The 26,110-nt window shown below is 40.8% G+C and overlaps 1 protein-coding gene across 12 annotated transcripts in view; it reads right to left on the bottom strand.

The window, feature by feature from the left end:
• Pphln1 (periphilin 1) overlaps positions 1 to 26,110 on the bottom strand; it is a 125,343-nt gene that overhangs the window by 21,846 nt on the left and 77,387 nt on the right. For 8 of the 12 annotated variants that reach the window (XM_036207762.1, XM_036207753.1, XM_036207756.1 and 5 more), the window contains 5 exons: positions 24,096 to 24,307; positions 16,652 to 16,708; positions 13,321 to 13,400; positions 9,152 to 9,271; positions 744 to 884 (listed from right to left, as the gene is read on the bottom strand). In XM_036207762.1, coding sequence (XP_036063655.1) covers positions 744 to 884; positions 9,152 to 9,271; positions 13,321 to 13,400; positions 16,652 to 16,708; positions 24,096 to 24,307 — 610 coding nt within the window. The remainder of the gene's footprint in view (positions 1 to 743; positions 885 to 9,151; positions 9,272 to 13,320; positions 13,401 to 16,651; positions 16,709 to 24,095; positions 24,308 to 26,110) is intronic. The other 4 variants (XM_036207754.1, XM_036207757.1, XM_036207765.1 and 1 more) reach the window with 2 other exon arrangements.

Below are 26,110 nucleotides of genomic sequence, written 5' to 3'. Positions count from 1 at the left end.
TTCACCCCGTCTCTGACAGAGTCTCTGGCTGGTCTGGAACTCAGAGATCCTCTTAATTCTGCCCCAGTGCTGGAGTTCAAAGTGTCCACCGCCATCCACATCCCCGGCTCTCTATTTCTTTAGCTCACTCGCCATCCTGCAGCAGTCCCAGCATGCTCTAGCAGCAGCTATTTCACAAGCACCAAGGCTGTGCAAAGTATCTCACCGTAGGCACTAGGCAAAGAGCCGGCTTGTGCACTAGGGACAGGTCCTGGTCTCACTGCCTGGGGGCCCCTAAAGAGTTCAAGCTAAACAACTGTCTCACTTCTCCAGAGGGCCTGGTCCAGTTCCATGGGGGCTCCTCAGCTACTGGTCCACAGTTCATGCATTTCCACTAGTTTGGCTAGTTGTCTCTGTACTTTTTCCAATCATGGTCTCGATATCCCTTGCTCACAGACTCCCTCCTCTCTCTTATCGACTGGACTCCTGGAGCTAGGCCTGGGACCTGGCCATGTATCTCTGCTGCATCTGCTTCCATCAGTCACTGGATGAGAGTTCTATCAAAACAGTTAGGGTATTCAGTTTGTCACATGACTCACTGCTGTCAATGTTAGTTATACACTGCTGAGCAGAACAAAGTCCCCTCCTGAATTTTGGGGTTTCAAGAGGAAAAGACAAACCAGTATATTAATTCAGTGCAAACCATACATGTGCACAGTGGCACAAACCGAGAGCTGCTGTGCACTGGAAGACTGCATCTTTACCTGCTCGATCTCTTTGGTTTTGGATGCGATTGCTTTTGAGCGACTGCTAAGCTGGCTGTCTTCATACAGTTCTGTGCCGTCTGTTGTGTTTGCCTCGGGTTCTTCTGTCTGGTCCATAAATAAGGGTGCCGCAGAACCCGTCTGGAAAACAGAGGAAGTCCTCAGTTATTTTCTTAAAGGACAGAGTATTTGAGATGGCATATGTGGTCACTAAGAGAAGATTATACTTAAAAGTACCATTTAATTTAATAAAAGAAAATACATCCTGTCATGATACATAAGGAGCATATGTAAAGAAGGCTAGAGGATATATGATTGCTACTTTTCTGAATTTTTGATGAGACTAAGCCTTACAACATTCTAAAATATGATAAATATACTAAATACAGAATAAGAAACAGCTAAAAAGTTTTGTTCTACATTAATCCTTAAACAATCTATTCATGGAACATGGACCACTTAAGAAAAAATGCAAGTATAAGTGAGAGCCCAAGCATGTAAAAAGGATCACAGTAAGAGAAGGCACGGGAACACATTCCACCTCACAAGCTAAACACTTTGCTCCTTTACTCAAAACCTTAAGGGGTTGGGGATTTAGCTCAGTGGTAGAGCGCTTTCCTAGCAAACGCAAGGCCCTGGGTTCAGTCCTCAGCTCTGGCAAAAAAGAAAAAAAAAGAAAAAAACCAGCAATATTAGTTCTGTTTTTCAATCCGATAGTGAGTAATCCCAAACAGTGATGGTGACTGCCTTTAATACGGAACTCTCACCAAAAGACAGGTCATCCAGACAAAATTTAAAGAGATAAACAACGGAATTAAATGAGATCATAAATCATGAACATGCCACTCAAACACTAAATACCCATTCTCATCAGCAACCTGTGGAAATTTTTCCTAAACTGACCATATGTTAAGTAAGACATAAAGCAAATCCCAACAAATCTAGAAAAAGTGAAATAATAACCTGCATTCTATCTGACCAGAATGGAATAAAGGTTGATATCAACAACTGCTCTCTTCCAAAACACCTGAGTTCAATTTCTAGAACACACATGACAATTCATGACCATCTGTAACCAGTTCCAGGGGAACCAACACCTTGTGCACAGGCATACATACAGGCAAAACCCACCCATCCACAAAAAATATTAATCAGTTTTTAAAATTCAGGGCTAAAAGTTGTCAGGAGTTTGGGAGTGCACATGAGTGAGATATGGGGAGTGTATATAATCATAGTACATTGTAATGCATGAAATTCTCCAAGGATAAAAAATGAGTAAGAAAATAAAACCTGGAATAGAGAGGACAAGGGAGAATAATATAGTAATGGGGTTCAAATATGATCAGAGAACCTGAATGAAACTCATTGTTTCATATAAAGAATGTGTACTACTAAAAATTCTCCTTTCACCCCTTAAAAAAAAAAAATCAGCTGCTGAAGTTAATGAGACACAAAGGAAAGGAATCAAATGAAGAGCTGGTTCTATGAAGAAAGAGACAAATGCTTTGCCAGATTAAACAAGAGAAGAAAGGAAAACCCAAATTAGTAAAATTAGACCCGAAAAGGGAAGCATAACAATGAATCCCTATGAAATTAAGAAAATCAAAAGGATATATTTTTTAAACTCTATTACATCAGGGGCTGGAAAGATGGCTCAAAGGTTAAGAGCACTCAGTGCTCTTGCAGAAAACCTGGTTCAATTCTTAGCATTAACATGGCAGTCATTGTCTGTAACTCCAATCCCAAGGGATCCAACACCCACTTCTGGCCTCTGCTGACACCACACACATACACTCAGACAAAAACTGATACACAGAATAATAAATAAATAAAAACAAACCTCTATTACATTAAATTGGAAAATCTAAAAGAAATGGATAAATTTCTAGATGCATACAACATACCAAAATTAAGTGAAGATAAAATAAACAACTAAAATGGATCCATTACCAGCAATGGGATTGGAGAAGTAATAAAAACTCTGCAAACTAAGAAAAGTCTATGACCAGATATACTCACCCCAGAATTCTATCAGAACAGTAATACTACTTAAATTATTCCATAAAAAAGAAGGGGATGGGACTGGAGAGATGGCTCCGTGGTTAAGAGCACTGACTGCTCTTCCAGAGGTCTTGAGTTCAGTTCCCAGCAACCACATGGCAGCTAGTAACTGTAACTACAAGATCTGACACCCTCACACAGACATGCATATAGACAGAACACCAATGCACATAAAAAAATTAAAATTAAAAAGAAATAGGGGGGGTAAAAGAAGTCTTCCAAACTGTTATTATGAAGCCAATATTACCTGATACTAAGCCAAAGACAACAAAGGGGGGGCGGGGGGACGATACTGATCTCACTAATGAACACATGCAAAATTCTCAATAAAATATTGGCAAACTGAACTTAAGATTATATCAAAAAAATTATTTATCATGACCAAGCTGGATATGTGGGGATGGTGCAAATTAATAAACATTGTTCATCAAATAAATATACTCTAACACAGAAATGACATGATCATCTCATTAAACACATCCTTTCCAGCAAGTCTTGGTGACTTTACAGATAGAGTATACCTCTAACATAACAGAAATAGAGACTGTGTAAACAAACCTATAGCCATACACATGGTGTTAAATGAAGAAAATCTCAGTGTTCCATGAAGATCAGGAACAAGGCAAGGGTGTCCACTGAGTCCACTACTATTCAAGGGAGGGCAGTAAGACAAGCAAAGGAAACAACAGATACAAATAGAAAAAGAAATCAAATTATCTTTATTTGCAGCCTATATAATTCTGTATATGAAACCCTAAAGACAGACTATCATAGTTTGCTTCCCATGATGAAGAAATAAACACCATTATCATTCTTTTGGGAAGGAAGAAAAAGGTTTATTTGACCTACAACTTCTCAAACAGTCCAGCACTGAGGGGAGCCAGGGCAGAAACTAACCAGCAGCCATGGTGGAACAGTGCTTCCTGGGTGCTCAGCCTGCCTTCTTTGGAGTCACACTGCCTGAAGTGAACTGGGCCTTCCCATATCAATCAATCAATAAAATGCCCTGTAGGCTTATATATGTCTATGTGCCTGCTTGTCTGTATGAGCACTATGTCTGTGCAGTACCCAAGGAGGCCAGAGAAGAACATCAACTAGAGTTACAGATGCTTGTGAGCTACCATATGGGTACTAGGAATGAGCCATCTCTCCAGCTGCACCCCCCATCATATTCTTACTGTTGGCAAATACTTTCAGCAAAGTAACAGGATAAAAAACACCTGACACCTTGAAACTGATAGGTCAGTTGTTTTCAACCTTCCTAATGCTGCCACTCCTTACGCTGTGGTGACCCCAACCATACAATTATCTTCATTGCTACCCCATAACTGTAATTTCACTGCTGTTATGAATTGTAATGTAAATATCTGTGTTTTCTGAAGGTCTTAGGCAACACCCGTGAAAATGATGTTTGACCCCTGCCTCAAAGGGGTCATGACCCACAGGTTGCGAACAGCTGTGCTAAAGGAAAAAAAAAAAAAAAGAAGTAGGGAATCCATGGTAACAAACAGGCACAGGCAACATCTTTCTGAAGAGGTAGTACAGGAAATGAGGCCAACTGACAAAATCTCATGAAACAAAACACTTCTGTACATCAAATAAAATTGTCAAGTGAGTGAAGAGGAAGGCCACAGAATGAGAGACCAATCTTTGGAAGCTATAAATAGAAAAAAGGTTTAGTGTCTAGAATACATAAAGAACTCAAAAACCTAAACATAAAGGAAGCAACTCAATTTTAAAATGGAACTGAACAGAAAGTTCTCAAAAGAAATCCAAATGGCTAGTAAACACTTAAAATTTTTTTCAGTATTATTTTTTGTTTTTGTTTTTTCAAGACATAGTTTCTCTGTGTAACAGCTCTGGCTGTCCTAGAACTCGCTTTGTAGACAAGGCTGGCCTTGAACTCACAGAGATCTGCCTACCTCTGCCTTCCAAGTACTGGGGATTAAAGGGATGTGCCACCACCATCCGACCAATATTCTTAATTATAGAGAAAAGGCAGATGAAAACTAAGGTTCTATCTCATCTTAGTCAGAATGGCCACCACCTAGAATTCAAATGGCAAGAAATGTTGGTGTAGATGTGGGGAAATGGGAATTCTTATACACTGTTGATGGGAGTGTAAACAAATAGGCACTTCATAAGTTGATCTGCAGCTTTCTCCCCCCCAAAAAAAGAAAGAAAGAAAAGAAAAAAAGAAAAGGAAAGAAAAGTCCCCACCCCCAACCTCGCCAACCAACACTCAAAACAGAACTCCCAGATGCAGCTCTCCTGGATATAAACCAGGAGACTTTATATCTTGTGACAGAGATAGATAGCTGTGCATCTATGTTCATTGTAACTGTTTACAAGAGCGAAGAATTGTAATAAACCTAGATGCCCACCTAGTCATAAATAAATAATAAAAATGTGGTAGAGAGACACAACTGAACATTACTCAATTGTGAAGAAAAGCAAAATAATGAAATGTTCGGGTAATGGAACTTGAAAAAAAATTATACCAAGGTCACCCAAGTGCCAGAAGACAAACACTATCATATGTTCTCTCTTACATATGGGCCTTAGCTTCAAATCCTTTGCTTTGTGTACTTAACCTAAAATACATGTGACAGCCAGGAAGCTGAGAAACAGGCCATTGGGGTACATTTAGGGATAGGGGATAGAAGACAGGTGGATAGACGGGAGGGGAAGGACAGGTGAATCCATGGCTGATATGTAAAATTAAATTACATTATAAAATAAAACAAGAAGACAGGTGAAATGAAAAGAGGGGATGGGGGATGAAAAGGTGCAAGCAAGTAGAGGAGTGAATGATGGGGGCAGAGAAGTGAGGGGATGGGAGGGGACCAAAAGGAAGGGTTCAACAAGAAGCCACATGGCAGCCAATGACATAGCAAGCTAAGTAAAAAACTTGAGAGAGGAGAGTAGATGCATGGGATATGAAAAATGAGGGGCAGAGTTATCAGGAGCTGAAGGTTTAAACTTGGAGAAGGAAAGGGGTGGGCTATGGAGTAGGTTAACCCAAAATAAGGATGTATGAAAACTCCCACTAGTTTGTAAACTAACTAAAACCAAAAGGTTAAAGAAAGGAGCTTGAACAGACAATGCTGCTCCCAGAAGATAGGAGTTATTACATAGAATTTCAGTGCTGACACAGGTTATAAACACCCACAAGCTATTGGTCAGGGAGGCCTCAGAGACATTTAAAACATACCATAATGAGATGGTTAGACCTGATTACTGAAGACACCATATATTGGTTGTAGGGCGTAGAGAAATAAATCTTGAATTGATCAGAAAACTCACTCAAAAGAGCTAAAGATGCTAGGCTGCCTGTTGGGAGCTGACATCAGTAGTCTTACTGAGCACTGGATCTTGCATAGTACAATGCCAGCCTATTGGGCGGTATGTGCCCAAGGGCACAATATGGCAAGTCTGAATACGGGTGCAGCTACTATCTGACTGGATGCAGGAATGTTCTACAGCAATGAATCCACACCTTATATAACAAACAAAGTCAAAATCCACTCTTGGTAAGTCACAGGCCCAGGGGTAACCTATTAATGTTGTATGGCTAAATGGTCTCGTTTTCAAAGTGCCTTCTAAGAATGTGTTTATACCCACAGATTTGTGCTGCTCCCAATCTTGATGAAGAACCTTCTTATTGCAGTGGGTAGTGGTTAATGCAGAAATTAATGCCTGCCCAAAATGCTAAGAATAAGCAGCTGTGAGTGCTCAGGAAACATCTCTGAGATGGAATAGAAAGAAGATAAGAGACAGAGGATGAGAAGTAATGCTTGAAATGCTGTCTTCTGGACATGATGACTTGGCTGTCACACACATGGACTCGCAGCAGCTGTGATTACCTGAATAAGACTTACAAAGATCAACATAGTCAAAATTCCATCAGGGAAAGAGGAGGGGAGCAAAAGGTCCCATCCCTATAAGAGTTGATATTGGAAGCAAATAAAGAATACAAAGGCAGGCAGTTTCTGTGAGTTCAAGGCTAGCCTCGTCTACAGAGTGAGTTCCAGGACAGGCTCCAAAGCTACACAAAGAAACACAGACCCCAAAACAAAGAGAGTCAACTTTCCCTGCGAATGGTCACTGATGAGTTGTTCACGTCTCAGTGGATAACCCATGTGCACATGACCAGCACTAACTAGACTCAGTGGGTTTAAAAAACAAAAACGGGAGAAGATAAAGCTGGGAGGGATAAGATAGGAGATAGGTTAGGGGAAGCCCAGTTGTAGTTGGATTGCAGGAAGAGATCAGAAGATATATATATATATATATGACCAAGATATATTGTACATATGCATAAAATTTTCAATGAAAAATAAAGTAAAATTTAAAAGACACACTCAAAGGGAACTTTACGGGTGAGCTTTCTGCTCTTTCGTTATGTGAGGAACAGATATTCTCCTCCAGAGTATGAAGCGTTCAAGGCATCATGTCAGAAGTCAAGACTGTGTTAGACACCAAGACTAATAGTACTCTGATGTTAGGCTTCTCTGCATTCTCAACTGTAAGAAGTCCTGCTCTGTGCAAACCCCCAGTCTCAGGTATCCTGGTTCAGAGCAAAAGTGAACACACCATCTGATACTCAAAAGATGTGAGATGGGCAGCATAATGAACACATCACAGCTAACAAGTGCTTGCCCCAAAGCTTGATGACGAGTGTGACCCCTGCATTCCACAGCGGAAGGAGAGAAGCAACTGCAGAGAGTTGTCCTCTGACAGCCACACACACACACACACACACACACACACACACACACACACACACACACACACACACACTTAAAGGAAAAAAGACGAGCGAGATGGCTCAGGTCTGGTGACTGAAGCTCATATGCATGTGTCTTAAGTGCAGATAGATGAGCAGAGCATCATCATAAAAGTTACAATTTGCTTATATATATAAAACCAAAAAATTAAGTAGACAAGAAATCAGTCTTACTCTCAAATTCGACCTCTGAAGTATTTGTCTACTGTTAATATTAAGTAAAAATCCAGTGTTTCTCTTGTCTATGCTTCAAGTATTACTAAGTGCTAAGAATAACAGCTCGATACGTTTGATGCATCTACTTTAGAAGACTCGAAAGTATGTTAATACACCCAAATAACAAGAAAACTCTGACCCGTTTAATAGAAAATTACCATCTAAATGACAAGTCAGCATCTCTTTCCCTCCCCCACCAAACAAACAAAAGGAGAAAATGCAAACATTCACAAACAAGTCTTTCTGGACTCCATGTCCACCCATTTGACTTATGCCCATCATACAGTAGGCATTTGGGAAAGGATCTGTTTATCACGCATGAAGATATGGGTTAGTGTACTATGGTTACACACATTTAATCTCATGTATCATAAAACCTTCCCTGAGGATTAGAGATCCAACAATCAGACTGGTGTTGTGGAATATTAGTTTAAGATGTATTAATTTATTTACTCTATGGAATATTTATTTGGTGATGCAATGGTGTGGCTTTTTTTTTTTTTTTTTTTGAAAATTTATTTATTATGTATACAACATTCTGTCTCCATGTATGGCTGCACACCAGAAGAGGGCACCAGATCTCATTATAAATGGCTGTGAGCCACCATGTGGTTGCTGGGAATTGAACTCAGGACCTCTGGAAGAGTATAGATGGTATTCTTAACCTCTGAGCCATCTCTCCATCCCTGCTGCATTTGTTTAACTCTGTGAAGCTGTGTTATTGTGCCTGCCTAAAACACCTGATTGGTCTAATAAAGAGCTGAACTGCCAATAGATAGGCAGGAGAGGGACAGGTGGGACAGTCATGCAGAGAAAATATATAGGAGGAGAAATCTAGAGAGGAGGAGAAGAGGCTATCAGGGGCCAGCCAGCCAGCCACTATTTTACTTTACTTCTAACACCAGAGTAAGAAGTAAAGGAAGACATATAGAATAAAGAAAGGTAAAAAGCCCAGAGACAAAACTTAAAGAGAAACAGGATAATTTAAGTTAGAAAAGTTGGCTAGAAATAAGTCAAGCTAAGGCCAAGCATTCATAACTAAGAATAATTCTCCTTGTATTTATTTGAGAGCTGGGTGGTGGGCCCCCAAAGAGTAAAACAAAAACTAAATACAGACAGGCCCTAGTTTTGATCCCCAGGCTGCAAAAGGAATGGAAGGAGCAAAGCAAAATGGAAAAAAAAAAAAATCTTCCTTTAAAAATCACCCCAAAATACACTTTTCACACTCCTACTCTGTGCAGTAAATGATTATAGGTGTATGGTACCACACAGGACTTCCATCCAGTTTAAAATCCAGACAAAACATTCAGGTGTGAAACAAAAAAATGAAATTAAATCATACCTCAAACTCGGAAATCTCAGCCAAGTTATTTTCATCTGATTTCTCTGGGTTTTCACTAGCCCACTTGCTTGCCGCCTCAGCAAGTTCCTTCTCAGTTAGCCGGCTGGGTTTGTCTAACACCTAACAGAAATAATAAAGAGACATCATTGTTAGCATTCTTAAAGGCCTCTAACATCAAGAAGCACAAAGTACTGAGAGTAGGTCTATCCCTTTCCACTCCTTCAAGAACATCCAGCAGAGAGCCAGGCCAAGTAACACATGTATTCCCAGCACAAGGAAGGCTGGGGGAGGAGAACAAGCGTCAGGCCACCCACAGCTACCTAGAGACACCAAACTCAGCCCAGAATTCCTTTAAGACAGATACAGGGACTACACATCACTCACAACTTTATTTACATATAACTTCAAGACCTCATCTAAAAGACCAATGCAAAAAACATGACAAATACATACAAATTGTATGCAGGATACAAACAACATCATACTGATTATAACATTTTATCTTTAATTATGTCCCATGAAATAAAACGGTTAAATTCTCTTACAGTAAGTTCTTCTTTGAAAGATAGATTATTTATGTGATCCTGCTGCTTCCTGAGGCCATAACAAGGGCACTGGATCCCCTGGAATTAGATTTCCTGAGAATTGTGAACCACCATGCAGGTAGAAGGAATCAAGCCCTGGTCCTCTAGAAGAGCAGCCTTAACTGCTGAGCCACCTCTCCACCCCTAACATAAATTCTTAATGCACGAGAAAGGCCCAAATACGTCATCTTTATAAGTCAGACTCATCGCACAAGAGTTTAATTTCATTGTTCTGCCATAATGCTACTTTCTCTAACCAAATACATATGATCAAGGCAGACCTTGGCGTGCAGTGTGACTGAATCTCCTGTTAGGTGGGACTTCTTTCCTTTTACGAAGCAGTTGTGAGAATAAAGATAATAGGCCTAGAACATATCTATTAATAATGTCTGGTATTTTCTCTTTTCCATATTTACTGCCATCAATCTAGTATAGAGATGAGTGAGTTCATGGAAGAAACATAAAGGCAAAGAAAAGGTCTTTTGTAGATGAATGAGGGCCTGTGCTGTGGATGAATATGGGAAGCAGGATGGCACAGATTATAAAGCCTTTCCTTAGAACCTTCAAAGTGGCCCTCTGACTCCATCCTATTTCCTAGAACCATGTTTACCAACTAGACCCCATCACCCCTAACTCTAAGAGTGTGTGTGTGTCACTGACCACAAAATTAGTTTATGATGATTAATCTTGATTTCCAGCTTGAATGGATATGGTATCAATTAAGAAATATGCCTCTGTTGGGTCCATAAAGCTGCTTTCAGTAAGGACTGACTGAGGTGGGGAAGGCTTGTGCTCATAGGGCCTTGAACAGGTAGACATGAGAGGTCCAAGGAAAAGGCAATACTGCTGTCCTCCCAACATCTGCGCCCAGCCTCTCTGGCCTTCCATGATAGATTTAGTACCAGCAAATTTCCAGGACTCTTTCAGGCCTTAGCACTGGTCTGGGACTAATGAGGCATCCAGTCTAGTGGACTAAGGAGAAGCTCAGGTCCTCAGCTTCTCTAGTGCGCTGCCAGTCACAGACTACCCAGCCTATCATGTAAACCAAGGGAGCGCTTGCTCACCCTTTTCTATGTTCACACTGCACTAGTTTTATCCACTACTCCAGAGAACCTTGCCTAAAATACAGTCCCAGTGAAAACAAACAAAAACAAAAAAGAAAACCACCTCGGCAGTACTGGTGCACAGCCATGAATAAAGTACTTATACAAACCAAAGAACATCCCGATAGAACTCCTCAAAAGGGACGAAGGCAAGCCTCATTCCCTCAAATTAGAAAAACAAGACACAGAACAAAAGGACAGGCTGGCCATGGGTTGTATTTATCCTGTGTGTGTGTGTATACACATCATTGTGAGAGAAAAATATTTTCCTCAAATATACTTAACTATTTTGACTAAATTATTCAGAGAAACTGCAGGTCTCTAGAAACCCAGGAATGGCTCCAAAAAGCTGCCTGTCATTTTTTAAGAAGAAATCAGCAAAAGTGAGCAAAGACTGTAACAAGAGGCCTTTTTTCTAAGATACCCATAACTGCCTAGGAAAGCTTATCACAGGACAAACACTTGGCCTAGAGAGGCCACCAGTGATCTTCAGAGGTTTCCAGCTGGGAAGACTGGTCTGCATAACATAGTTTTGAGGGTCAGAGAGATGGCCAAAATGGCCAAGAGCACATACTGCTCTCACAGAGAACCTGAATTTGGTTCCCAGCACCCATGTGATTGGCACATAATCACCTGTAACTCTCGCTCCAGAGGCTTCGAAGCCTCTGACCTCTGGCACTAGCACTCACATGCACATAACCACACATATGCGTAATTTAAAAATAATCATCTTTTAAAAAAGCAAAAAAAGAAAGAAGGCAGCCAACCAAAGTCAACCCTAACCCCTAACCTTCCCTGCCTTTGCACAATGCAAGACACAGTATCAAGCAGGGGCTGATGCTTTATGTATGGCTCCCATAAACATAATACTGATTCTTAGAGTAATTTTCCACAGATCTCTCTAGTGTCAGCTTACATCACAGACTGAAACTATCAAGCTTTCAGAAGACCAAGAGAGAAAACTTGAAACTTACTCCAGGTATATTCCAAAGCCACTCCATTCAGCTTTCTTTCTAAAGAAGCTTAAATCCCTCATTTCCATTCTCTACCCATCCAGAAGGCTGTGTTTTTATCCCTTGGCTCTTTTGTTTGTTTGAAGGCAGAGTCTCAATCTGTAGCCAAGGTTAGTTCATACTTATGCAATCCCTTTGTCTCAGCCTTCCAGTGCTGGGATCATGGGTATAAGATGCCTACCCAGCTCAGACGGTTAAAACAGTATTGCAAGACAGTAGAAATAAAGTATTAGTAGAAATAAAAAATAAAAAAAACTTTAAAAGAACACAAAAACATATCCAAGAAAATATGCATATTTAATTTTGAGAGATGTATGTCTTCAGGAGAGTTATGACTTAGGAGTTCTTGTAAAATGCAGAGATCCTACCAGGGGAACTTTCCTATCTGTCCGTCCATCTGTTACGAGTGTGTGCACTTGATAAGCTGTCACATGGAACTATTTTCTAATGGTTAAAAATAGACCCTGGAAGACTATACTCCCAGAGCCATACTACTTGCAGGAAAAAGCCCTGAGCTGAGAAGGCAATCTAAGAACTAGGAAGTTGAAGGGGGGTTAGCAAGACCAGCCTGAGCCACTGCTTAGTAAGGCCAACTTCAAAAACAAATTTAAATACCAATTTTTCAAAGAGCTGGAAAACTATCTGTCAACATCTGCAAGGGCAAGAACCTCAAGTCCACCCATGCCACAAACACAGCAAAAACAACCTGACATTTCAGAATCCCAAGATCTGTAAGGCCCTCCAGTGATAAAATTTGTCCCAGAAAGATCACTTTTTCCTCTCAGGCAGAGAAACTACTGTCCCTGAAGACCAATAGCAGACTGACAGGCAGAAATTATTTCTGCTAAAAAGTCAAGACCAAAAGCAAAGAGTATTGCACCAAGTTATGAGCACGGGGAAGGGTGAGGAGCTGATAACGGTAACTAAGTGAAGAAACATGGGCTCCATCTTGCCAATGCATTCTGAGATGCGAGGAAATAAGAATAAAGAATGTTATGTGAGGAGCAGCTACCACTTGGAGGAAATTACTTGATTCTGAAACTTCAGTCTTTTATAGAATTGAGATTAAACCTAGCTATACAGTTTCTGTATGTGTTAAGTAAAAGGACATACAGCATATCAGGAATTGAGTGGTCTTAAACACATGTTAGGCTTCTGCCTATGCCCTCAAAGCCCCACATAAAAGCGAACCTGATGAAAGCACACCCCATCTAAATATGCATTCCCATTTGAAGAAGATGAGCAAAGGCTACAGCAGCAAACTCTAACCTTGGCAAAAACTATGGAAAAATAGCAATGAGAAAACATGATCATTTATTTTGGCCTCTAATATTTTCACGTTGTATGACTTCAAATTCAAGCTTTCAAATGGGTCCATTAAGTACCATGGGTACATATGATACTGTTTGTGCCGGGCAACCCATCATCTTTATATTGTGGTTCTACCTAACTTAAGAAAAGTAACAAACCTTGGATGAAGAAACTGCTGAAGAACTTGAGGGTGAAGTATCTCTTGATGTTTTCAAAGACTGGATGGATCTCTCTTTACCTACATAACAACAGCAAGAAAGATTGTAGGACAAGAAACAAACAATACAAGATGTCGTTTTCTAGCTTATCTGTTTCCAACTAATAAGAAAAGCCATATATGTACTTTAATATTGAAAGTTCTCACCACATTACTATATTAACATCTAAATCTACCTCTCTTAGTAACACCACCAAACATTAAAGTAATGTAGAATGAAATAATATCATATATGGCAGTCTAGGCCACACCAATATCAATTGGTAAGTGTAATCATAGAAACGCTGAAAAGGGCAAAACACATTTTAATCAGAGGCTCCACAAACTTCCTTGCCACATCTAAGCAAGCTCTAGAGACTTAGGCTTCCACCCACCTCAGGTGGTATTAAAGAACACCTCTTCCCAAAGTCCTGAAGACAGGAAGCCACTCTATACCACTGGCTCTCAGCCAAGGACAGTTTTGTCTTTCCCACCCTGGCACTGGGTAATGTATAAATCATGGTGGTTTCTGTTGCTGAGAATCTTTAACATATCATATAATATAGATACAATGAATGATATTACAGCTACTATGTAGATACCAGAGCAACCAGTTAAGAGGCAGCCCAAAGAGTAATATACACAGGAAGTTTAGCAGGTACTCCTAAAACATTCACACTATTTAAAAGAATTTAGAAATCCATTAATTCAGAGTACTGATCCAGAACCTGGCATAAATAATGTTAACCACTGTTTTTGTTTAAAATAGACCTCTATAAGATAAAGTTATCATCATTAATTATTTCAGATACTCACATAATGTTGTACCCAACCATTTTTAATAGGAACATAAGCGAGAAAATATATGAACACTATTACATTAGTAGGTTCAACAACCAAAAATTTATTTAATTGAATTTGGTTTTTAGTTAGATAATTTACTATTTAAATTGTTTTCATATCAGTTTATAAAAATTATTAAAGGTAAGTTGTTCCTGATTTTAAAAATATCTTACTAATAGCTTTCAACATACAATCACTGCTGTACTCCTGAGTTCTGGGAAAACTAAGGCTATCACTAGTACAAAGCTGCTTTAGAACGTGGCCACACAAATGCTGCCAAAGCCTAGAAGGGGAGAGCTGGAGAGCAGGCAGGAGCAGAAGCAGACACCAAGTCACCTGCAGAGGGCAGCAAAGCCAGCTTTAATCAGAGGCTCCACAAACTTGGAGCTCCTGCCACAGCTAAACAAGCTCTAGAGACTCAGGCTTCTAACCACCTCGGTATTAAACACCTCTTCCCAAGGTCCTGAAGACAAGAAGCCACTCTATGACCAGTGGCTCTCAGCCAACAACAGTTTGTCCTTCCAGCCGGGCACTGGGCAATGAGTAAAGGTATTCTGATTGTTTCACATGAGAGAATACCATAAGAAACAACAGACCTAAGATGATACGAGAGTCATCCTTAACAGAATCATCTGGCTTCAGTAATGCTGAGGCTGAGTGAGAACCCCCTGCTGCAAGTTTAGATTTCCAATTCTGAAGTTTCAACAGGTTTTTGTAAAAGACAAAGCCTCAACTGTTATGGTACCCAAAGTTCCAGGCCACCCAAGGCTAGATAGTGAGACTCTATTTTTAAAATAAATAAATTACTTGGGGGGGGGGGACCAAAACCACCACGATATAATCGTTATGACATATAGCCAAGAACATAATTCAGTCATTACCACATTCCCAATTCATGTGGCAAATTGTATACTGCATTGTAAAGTCTATTCTACTGCCCACCCTAGAGCAGTGGTTCTCAACCTATGAGCCACATATCAGATATCCTGCACATCATATTTACACTAGGATTCATAACAGCATAAAAATTATAGTTATGAAGTAGCAACAAAATGCTTTTATGGTTGGGGGTCACCACACCATGAGGAACTGTAGCAAAGGGTTGTAGCATGAGGAAAGTTGATAACCATTGTCCCAGAGGAACGAGTATCATGACTTGTTAGTAGCTCTAGTTTATGCAGCCTGAGGACTTAAGAACTCAAGTAGGCCTCAAAATCAAATAGAAAGCCAACTTATTTCTTCACATTTAAGTACAAAGTCTTCTTTACGTATTGTGAACCAGCACAGCACAGACTAAAGGCGTAATTATGTTAGGTAGCTAGTTGTATATGAAGTCAGTGTTTCCACTCCCTCAAACACAGCACACTATAAAACAAGGACCTAAAACTCAGGTTGGGGATTTAGCTCAGTGGTAGAGTGCTTGCCTAGCAAGCACAAGGCCCTGGGTTCGATCCTCAGCTCAAAAACAAAACAAAACAAAAACCCAAAAAACAAAAACCAGGAAAACTCTGATTTGACAAAGAATGGAATCGAGTCATCTCTCTGGCCCTGAACGGAATCTGACATTCTGACCATCTACTCAGTCTGAAAACCACTGAAATCCAAATGGGCATGTCAATCACTTGTGCAGAAAAACACCCTTCTGGGCACACTATCTCTCCCAGAGACCTTTGCAACAGTAGAAAGATGTTAACTATAGATGGGGCAATGATCCCTTTGGCCGCTGGCCACTCTCACCCTTCAAGTGTGCTCCTTTCCATTCTGTAATAAACTCCACCTATTATCTAATATACTTATTACCTTCTGTGTGGCTAGTCTCAATTGCTTTCAAGGTCACAGGGACAGGGAACCCAGGGACGGCCAGAGCTTTTAAAGTCCTGGTGCCAATCACAGTCAATTGTAGCATGCACTAGCTAGAACACAGGAAACAACAGCAGCAACCCACAGAGGAGATGGCGACTCTGCGGCCTGTCATTCTCAGGCTCTGCCTCACAAACTGGACACTGCCATTGTAGCCAGGAACAACCCCAAGTGTAGCCCTAGACATTTCCCTGATTTCAGATGCTTAGGGGTTAATGAAAGCAGATATCAACCAATCTTGGTATGCAGAAGCAAAGGATTGCTGACGGCACAGAAATGGTTTCTCACAAACACTCATTTAAACCTGCTTCATAAATGAGTGGACAAGCAAGAAGCAAGAGGCAAAGACATAAACAAAGACAACAGCAAACACTGCAAACTACGTAGAACTATCTCTAGCTCCCACTGCTAACGGACTCGTTACTCTAGTCTCTCTCCTGACTAAGAATGTCTGGCCCACACAACCAACTACCTGGCTGTATTGCTATCCAGCCCTGGTGATAGTAAGATACTTTGCCATTTCATTGAGTTCTCAAGTCAAACCTCCCACCCCTTCAAAATTTCAGTTCAAAACCTACTTCCAAACTCACCTCTTCCTGGATTTGCTTCATTCTGTCGTTTGTAGGACGAACCAACACGTGCAGACTCTAGGGAAAGGTGGCAGGGAGGAATTAACACCAGCACCTCTGGCCCTGAAGGAGCAAGGTCAGACCCCAGAAGTAGGAGCAAAGAGAAGAGCTACTTCTGAGGACTTGCTGGTGATCCTCAACACCTCCAACCCACTTCAAGCTGAGTTGCCCAAGCAGCCCTAACTGAGGAAAAACCAAAGCATAACAGGAAAGAACCAACCATTCTGCATACTGCAGTGGTCACTCAGAACTAACAGACACCTCAGGGTTCCTACAAATCATCTCTTTACAGAAGAAATGTATAGTCATCTAGATTAATAAACAGATGCAAAAGGAGGCTTTGTATGACCTAAAAATGGGTCTAGTAAAAATATCTTACCACAGGAAAAGAAAGAGTTTAACATCCCAACCCGTCACACATAGGCTCTCACCTATTCTAAGAGCAACTCAGAGCTCACCCACGACTGTGTGTGTAATAAGAAAAGCTTTCTTTTCCACGTGCCCAACCATTCAAACACCCACAGCTTGCTTACATCTCCCCACCAGAAACCAGTAACTTGCATTCAGAAATCCTGTAAGTTCAATGATCTGGCCCTTTATGTGATATTTCCAGGTAGAAATACAATAAATTGTATGTCTTCCTGCAGGTCTCAGTACTGACTTGTCTCCTGTCAGTTTGTTCCTTGATTATAAATTAGCAGAGAATGAGTATAGAAGGAAAAGATTCCTCTATCAAGTTCAGCTAAGTGGAAATGTGAGAAGAACCAGTCAAGGATAACATGAGAAGGTATATAAAAACATTATGTGCATAAGTAGCAATGTTTGTTCACACAATGACCGTAAGGTTCACATTCAAAGATGTAGTGCAGGATGACTTATCAGGTGGGGAGGGCGGGTGTCAGTCAGTCTACTGGAAGGTAGGTAACCATTAGAAATAAAACATAACTCTAAGAAATTTTTCTGTCTTGTTCTCAGTAACGATATACCAATATTCTAATAATGCAGTAACTAAAACTTACTGATTCTCTTTACAATGTTTCTCATTCATGGATTTTTCCTAAGTCACAAATTCGTGGCTACCATCCTGGCAGAGCCCTTCATTATGCTATATTTAGAATCTCAAAAGAATGCTATGTTCGGGGTTGGGGATTTAGCTCAGTGGTAGAGCCCTTGCCTAGTAAGGGCAGGGCCCTGGGTTCGATCCTCAGTGCAAAAAAACAAAAAAACAAAAAAACAAAAACAAAAACAAAAAACCCCAACAACCAATGATAAGCTCTTTTTTTTTCTTTTTAAATATTTTAAATATATTTTTGAGACAGGGTTTCTCTGTGTAACAGTCCTAGCTGTCCTAGAACTCACTTTGTAGACCAGTCTGGCCTCAAACATCTTCCTGCCTCTGCTTCCAAGTGTGCCACCACAGCCCGGCTTGACTGATTTTTATAGAGACAAAAAGACCAAAAATAAAGGACCCCAAATAAAAAGCAGAATCTACCATTACCTAACAATCAGATCCTAGCTGTTTGGTGCCCAATGCAGCAAACTATTATGAAATTCCTAATGACTCTTGAGCTTCTCCTCCCCAAATGGCCTGTCTTGTAATAGAGGCCCCTCTATAATAACAGATTCTTGCATCTGCCAACTTTTTATGGCCCAGAAGGCAAGGCCAGGTAGCTTCTCTTCACCACTATAGAATGCTTCTCCTCTTGCACAAGCACTGTGCTCCTGTCCACTCTTTACTACAGCTCCTCTGTCAACTCTGGTCTGATAAAATGTCCTTTCTCCTTGACATCTGTCACCCAGCAGAATACTTTGGTGAACTGGCTGGGGAGTGCATCCCATGCCTCCCTTACATCTCTTGATTGGCTGTTTGTGGTAGCAGGAAGAACTGGCCCTCAAGAGCAACCGAGTAACTCCGAGCATCTCTCCAGTGAGATCCCAAGGCTTCTGGGCTCTAACTACCCATAATCTTCATTCTCACCCACCCTCAAAACATCCCTCAGAAGACTCAACAGGCTTTAAGATCATAGCTTCATGGCCACCCCAGAAGAATGGTTGCACACACATCTCATCAAATCAAATCAAGCATCACCCCCTCTAACTTCCCAGTGGAAGCTTCTTAAGTTTTTATCAGGCCAAACAGTTGGGACTAAAGTCCTCCAATTTCTAGTCCAGCCTCTTTTCCCTAGCAAGCAATTCTTCAGAATTTGTGACATATCCAATCCTGAAGGAGACCTCACATCTCCCCATTTTATAGTCTGTCTAGCAAAGGGGAACGTGTAATTTCTGGCAAACAGATTTTTAATAATCACCAGCTTTCATTTCTAATATCAGATAGGGGATGGGTGTGTCCTCCTCAAAATTAAGTATGATCTCCATGCAGACTCATGCTTTTCATCTTCCAGGAAGTAAGAGATCTAATTTAACTATTAGAGACTGCCCACTATGATTCCACTCAAGAACATTATTGGCCCTCTCTTTTCCCAATTTGCATCTTTACTCATATCTAGAAGGCATCTCAGACTCTTTACAGTTAGCCCTTCCTGGGACAGTCCTCATACTGGGTCCAGAGGCTTATTGACTGGCATCATCCCTGGGACATTCAATCAAGACTGTTACTGACCCACATTTTCAGGATAACCTCCTTATATTAACCCAGGAGAATGAGTCTATCTTTAAATATCTTTAAACCTTCCTACAAGACAAAAGGCCACCTGCAGTGTGTGTACCAGACCAATCAGGTACTTCCCATGTGTCCACCTGAAGTCAAGTTAAATGGCCTGTCACTGTGGATGCCTCTATCTAGAATTAAGACTGTTCCACCACAATTTCAAGCAAGCTGAATAGACATAAACATACTGGCACATCTATGTTTACTGCTGCACTATTTCCCAATAGCCAGAAAATAAAACCAGCCTACAAATCCATCCAGAGATTAATGGATGAAGAAAACATAGTACCTATGTGCAATGAAATTGTATCCAGCTGCTAAAAAAGAAATCATGACATTTGAAAGAAAACAGGTGGAATTGGAAATCATTATGTTAAACAAAGTATGGCAGACTCAGAGAAGCAACTACCACAAAAAAGTGCAGAGAGACTGTTGAGTGCTGAGCACTAACTGGAACAGCTCGATCATACCCCGTCCTCCTGAAGCTCGGGGTCACTGTGAAAGAGGGGAGAAAGACTGACTGTAGGAGCCAGAGGTTCTGAAGATTGCTGCGGAACATGTTCCCAGACACAACAGGGGCCTGACACACAAGGACTCATACAAGACCCGCCCAAGATCAAGCCTCCAAGACCCCAGCATGGACAGGGGAGCAGGAAGCGTTGACAGCTTTGCTCCTGGTGCATACAAACACAATGTGACTGCCTGCTTCCAGTCCCCGACACCTTGACTTCCCTAAGCGATAAACTGAAACTAAGGTACATGCTGTATGACAGAATGGATGCTATCAGGAGCAATGAGCCATAGCATGCAATCAGCCATGCTGTTCACAAGGACCAATAGCTCAAAATGTAGGATACTGTGTTTCTAAGCTAGGAAGCTCAGCAGGTAAGGTGTATTAAATGCATTACCATCTTAAAGACACTTTCAACTTGTAACTGAAATTGGTGTCATTGTAAGCCAAGGAGCATTTCCATTGGATCTACACACCAGGTATAAAGTGTTTGGCACTGTTAGTGAAACGAAAAGCTGTGGACACAACTTAAAGGCATCAAAAAGATATTAGGTCCTTTAAGAATTTGATGGCATTTGGTGACCCTTTGTATATAATAGTTAAGTATACATCTAACATACTCCTTCAAACAATACTTTCTTCCTGCTAATAGTAAAGATAAATGTAACCAGAGTCACCCACTTTAACAACCATTGTTCATTCTTGACAAATCACATGAGAACAAAGGATACTTTAGAAAATCAAAACCAGAAGCATCATTATAGATGATGAAGTTATGGGCTATATCTTGCAAACTACTGTAACTCAGTGCAGTGCTTAACAAGCAAGGACATGTCAGAAATATTTTAATACAAGAAACAAATAGCACAACGGATACCAGACTGGGTCAACAGTGGAAGCTTTAACATGGAAATGCTAGGGCACTTCATAGAGGACAAGCCAGTTTGTGAAATAACTACAAGCAAGATTTTAATGGTGACATAACCAGATTCAGAAGGACAAATTTGCAGTCTTTTCTCTTATCTGTGGAATATAGATTGCAAGGTGTGAAAGGGGAAAGGATACTACTGTTTGGGAAGAAAGGGTTCACAAGATGGAAGACAAAGGGGCAGAGAAAAGTATGATCGAAGTGTGTTACTGACATGAATAAAAATGGTTTTGTATAGTTAACATACACTGATTTAAAAAAACACAGACTTCGAAGAATGGGCATGAGACTGAACTTCATGGTTCGGGTGTCACGTTTAATACTAAACAAATTATAAAAGATAAAGAGCAAGAAAATGAGGCAAAGCAGGGCATCCTGCAGTGTTAGCATTTAAATATGGACAACCAAAAAGACTGCAGATGATGAGCTCACAGCTGCATTCTGGTCAATACCACTAGGAGTCTGGCAAAGCTTCAAAGCACTGAAGTCAATCTGCGGCTCTGAGCTTATGGCACACTCCTGAAGTCCCAGGACTCAGAAGGTAGAGCTAGAAGAATAAGGAATCAGGCTTTTTCAGCAAGGTGGAGACCAACTCGGCCTACATGAGACCCTTCCCAAAGTAAACAAACAGAACGAAAGAAAAATCATTCAGTGGCTTGTAATTACAAACCTTGCCAATCCTGACAGCCTGAGTCCAATTACACAGGACTCACGCAGTGGAAGGAGAGAACTGACTCTCCCCAAGGTGCACTCTGACGTCCATATGTACACTGTGATATGCACACACTCAAACATACATACACACAGCAAACAAAAAATACACTACTACTAACAATAAAAGAACCTGAAGTCTGGAAAAAGTACTTAACCTCCTAAGTCTAAGGGCCTGCATTTGAGCCCTAGTACCCTTGTCAAACAGCCAGGCATGAGGTCAGGGAGGTGGTTCAGTGAGTAAAGGCACTTTCAGTCATGCCTTATGATTAAGTTCAATCCCCCAAGATCCACATGATGAAAGGAGAAAAGAATTTTTTCCAAGTTCTTTTTTGATCTCTACACATGTGTCAAGATATGTGTGCTCCCTCCTCCCACAAACACATACCAAAACTAAATGCCTATGCTCTGCTTGCTTTATTTACCACACACTGTGTTCTTTGTTACTGCTTATCACTGCAGACGCTAAGGATGGGACACTCCAGAGATCCCGACCAGCACCACTCGGTGGCTCACATACACTTCTTTTCAAATTCTACAGTCTCAGCCTGTGAAGCCCAAAGTGGAGACAGGAAAATGCTTCCCCAGCAAACTCTGCTGTAAGTCAGGTCCAGTGGCTCTAGGGAGGCTGGACAGGAGGACAACTGGAAGCTCAAAGCCATCCTGGGATGCACAGTGAGTTCAGTGACAGCCTGGGATAATAGCTAAATCCTGTCTCAAAATACAAAGAAGTTTGTTTCAGAAAACAAAAAGCAGGGCTCATCTGCCATCCAGTAGCTACCTTTTAACAGCTTTACTGGGTGCTATCAAGTAAAAGCCTAAATTTCCATTACTACTTTATGTTTTATTAAGACTTCAGTATCAGCTGTCAAACTCTTAAGACAAATACATTTAGGCTACACACATCTGAAAGGGGTGGAGGGAGTGGAAAGATGTGTGGCTTTTTAAATAGATCTCTATTCATGATAGCATTTACTAGAGACTACTGTCTTGAAAGCTTTTTGGGGTGGGATGGCTGCCTAAGTTGGGGGTCAGATGGGAAAAAATTAATAAATGCACACTGACACTAACCTTTACAACACAACTCCCAGTTTCCAGAAGTTTCTTAAGCAATCACACATGTGTACACTGTTGTTTGTTTTAATTTTCAAAGGACAGACTTATTAAACAACCTTTTTTTCTGGGGCGGGAATGAGGGTTTGGTAGTTTAAAGTGCTTGCCACTTTTTTGGAGGACCCCAGTTCAATTCTCGGCATGCATATGGTGGCTTACAACAATTTCTGATTCTAAGGACGCCAACGCCTCCTCCTGGCCTTCTGGGGCACCAGGCAGACACAGACAATACAAGCAGTATTATGTGTGAGATTTGTTTATGTTGGTGCTCCCAGAGCACCCAAGGACTCAGGCCTTGTTTTGGAATGTGGGGTCCACATTCAAATGGCTGGAGTGGACCACAGAGTTTTCTGGCCGACACACAAGAGGAATAAGGAGGGGCCAAAGGAGAGGTGTGGGCTTTTTGAGCCGGGAAGCATGAAGAGTAGACGTTGCTGATTGTTTTTTCTATTGCTCTGTGAATCTTCCAGGTTTTACCCGAAGATCTGATTCCTGCCCATTTTTCATTAATGAAACAATAAAAGAAGCCATTTTATCTGGTGTCCAATGTGGAACAGGAACACACAGAATAGCCACCACACTGTTTTGTTCAAGGGCTTTTCCTGCTGCAATCTCCCTGCAACACAGTATGTCTGGTGCACGGGCCAACAGGAGCAGACAACACATCTATACACATTAAATGAATTAATCTAAAAAACAAATCTTTTTCCTGTGTGTATGTATGTTCACGTGTGTGAACATTGGCATGGATGTATCATGACACTCATGGAATTCAGAGGACAACCATGAGTGTTGGTCCTTGCTTTCTACCTTGTAAGAGAGATCTCTTGCAGTGCTTACCACTGTATGTAATAGGCTAGCCCGCCTACAAGCTTCCCTTAGTCTAGGAGTGGAGAGGCTGGCACTACCTATCTGTCTTTTTTATAGATTCTGAGGATCAGAACTTGTACACAAACAGATCTTATCCACCAAGTGCTCAAATGATGTTCCTATCTCTTCAGTCACCATTCACACACCTGTATGCAAAAAGATGTTTTCTGTGAAGCTTTACTTCTTTGCAAATAAACAGTAGTTTCGTAAATAATAGACAACTTACAGATATTTGCTGAAACAAGAATCCAACAACATCAACCAGGAAAGACAATGAGTGGGAGAAGGTGGCAAAGGCTGTTCATTAAAAGCCATTTGGACTAGTCGGAAGTATGGGAGCGCATTGACTTTTGGACTTGAAAACAAGGATCTCTTCTACACACTGATGAATTGTCATTCAGACTCCAATTTTATACAAAAAGGTATGTGCATGTACTCACTATACTATTCTGTTAAGTTTCTGAGTGTCTGAAATTACTCAAGAAAAAAATACCTTGTCCTACATCTCCGAAAAAGTCTGACTCAGTACACTCCCACGTGGAGACTAAAAGGCCACATTTTGGAAACACCTCAGAGAAGGAAAAGGGCGGACAAGCGGACATACTTCTGTGCTCAGACTGGTGGAAGGAGTGTGTCCTGCTTCGATCTGGAGAGTAGCTCCTGCTGCTGAGACTGGAGCCAGACCGGCTGTGCGGGGAGTCCTTCCGGCCTACAGGCGATTCTCTGAAAAAAGGAGCGTCTCTTTTATGGGGAGATCGTTCTCTTGAGTAATGGGAAGAGTAGAAACTTTTTCTTCTAAAGCCATCTCTCATGTCCCTTTGAAGGAAAAAAAAAGTTAATTATATTCTCTATCTGAATACACAAAAGATTATAAGCTACTCCACAAGTCTTGGCTCCCTTTTATAACAGTGACTAACTGTTAAGTCAGTTAACACAGTGAAATGTCAGCAAGACATGATTTAGAATGTACCTCTTTTCACAGTCTGGAATAGAGCCAGATTATTAAGTACAAAGCTACATTATTTTAAAATGTGAAGAACAGAGTCTCTACTACTCCCAGAAACATTTAGGAATTGCAAAATTTTCCAAGAAAAACAGCTCAGAGCCGTTATTCTCGTCTAAATATAGTATGTAATGGACATCTCTCACCCAAAAGCTCCAAAATCTGAAACCTATATTCATCAGCATGATGCTCAGAGTTTCCTACTCTGCCAAATTTCAGAGTTCACACCGGGAAGGTTCACCCCATGAAGTTTATGTAAAAGGTTTTTGTTTTTTTTGTTTGTTTGTTTTTAAATCTGAAAACTCCTTATCTCAAGCATCTCTGAGAAGAGAAACCCCACCTATATATACTATTGACTTTTGTCTCCACAGTTAGTAGCTAGAATATTTGTTCATGGCCATTAGGATGTGGAGGGCACTGGTGGGCCACCAAAATCCAGTAATACCCAAGGAACTAAAGCCACACAAGCCAGAGAGATCCATCTAGCCTGTCTCTTGCTGTTAAGTCCTTCCTCTCCCATCTTGCGTCCTCAGCACACAAACTGTTCAGAAGCCTACCACCTTCACAAATTTTCCACTTTGATTTCTGCATGTCCACTCAAAGCAGCAGTGAGCTGCTGATAGAGTTCGGGGCGGGGCGGGGCACAGCGGGCTCTGCAGTGGCCACTGTGTGTGCATGGCATTGGTTTGAAACTAGCACTGAAAAAAGAGAAACCAAGAGGCAGGGAGGAAGAGGAGAAACACTTTATACAGGAAAACATCAAAATAAGTCAAACTTATTAACGAAATCAAGATATAAACCTCTATAAAACATAAAAAAATTAAAAAATGAAAACAAATTTCCATAAGAAGAATGCTCAAAGAATTTTAAATTAATTTAAGCATACAATTAAGTAACAATTATTAAAAATTTAACCATTTTTTCCTTTTGGTCTCTATTTTTCTTCTTACTGTTTTGAGACAGGTCTTGCTCTTAGCCCAGGCTATTCTGTACGGCAGTCTCCGACTTCAACCTCCCAAGTACTGGCATTACAACGCCACCTTTACAGACAAGTACTGATACAAAGCAAAGGCATCAATTTTTATTTTCCCTTCCTTTCCCAGTGCTAGAGATCAGACCCAGAGCTTGTTCTGAAAATAATTCCTAACTGATTATCAGTCCCCATTACACAAGCAAGCTGGTTGTCTTAAAGTTCAAATGACACAAGCTAATCAAGTCCCTAAATACACTGCCCTACAGAAACAATTAAGTTCCCCTAGGAAAAAGTCAAAAGCACCTACAATTCATCTGGAGTAAATGAAGTCATATAAAGCACCAGTACTGAAATAAAGCACTCAAGAACCTCACATAATGAAGTCAGGTTCACACCAACATCTCTAGTCAGCCGGTTGGTGTGTGCGTGCTCAGCAGGTCTTAAGAACTGTATCAGAGACCCAGTAGAGAACCAAATCTCCATTTGGTGCTCTAGGGTCCCTGCTATCACTGATCTCTGAGGATAGGAAGAAAAGCTGACATTAAAGAAAGCTTATTCCGAGGAGAACAAAGACTTTCTACTGAAATTAAAGGATCTTTATTGATTGCTTAGTGGAAAGAGAAGAAACAGGATCCTAATCAAG

Source organism: Onychomys torridus, chromosome 16 (genome assembly GCF_903995425.1).
Source record: "Onychomys torridus chromosome 16, mOncTor1.1, whole genome shotgun sequence".
Classification (NCBI taxonomy): Eukaryota; Metazoa; Chordata; class Mammalia; order Rodentia; family Cricetidae; genus Onychomys; species Onychomys torridus.
This window is presented reverse-complemented; position numbering and strand designations above follow the sequence as displayed.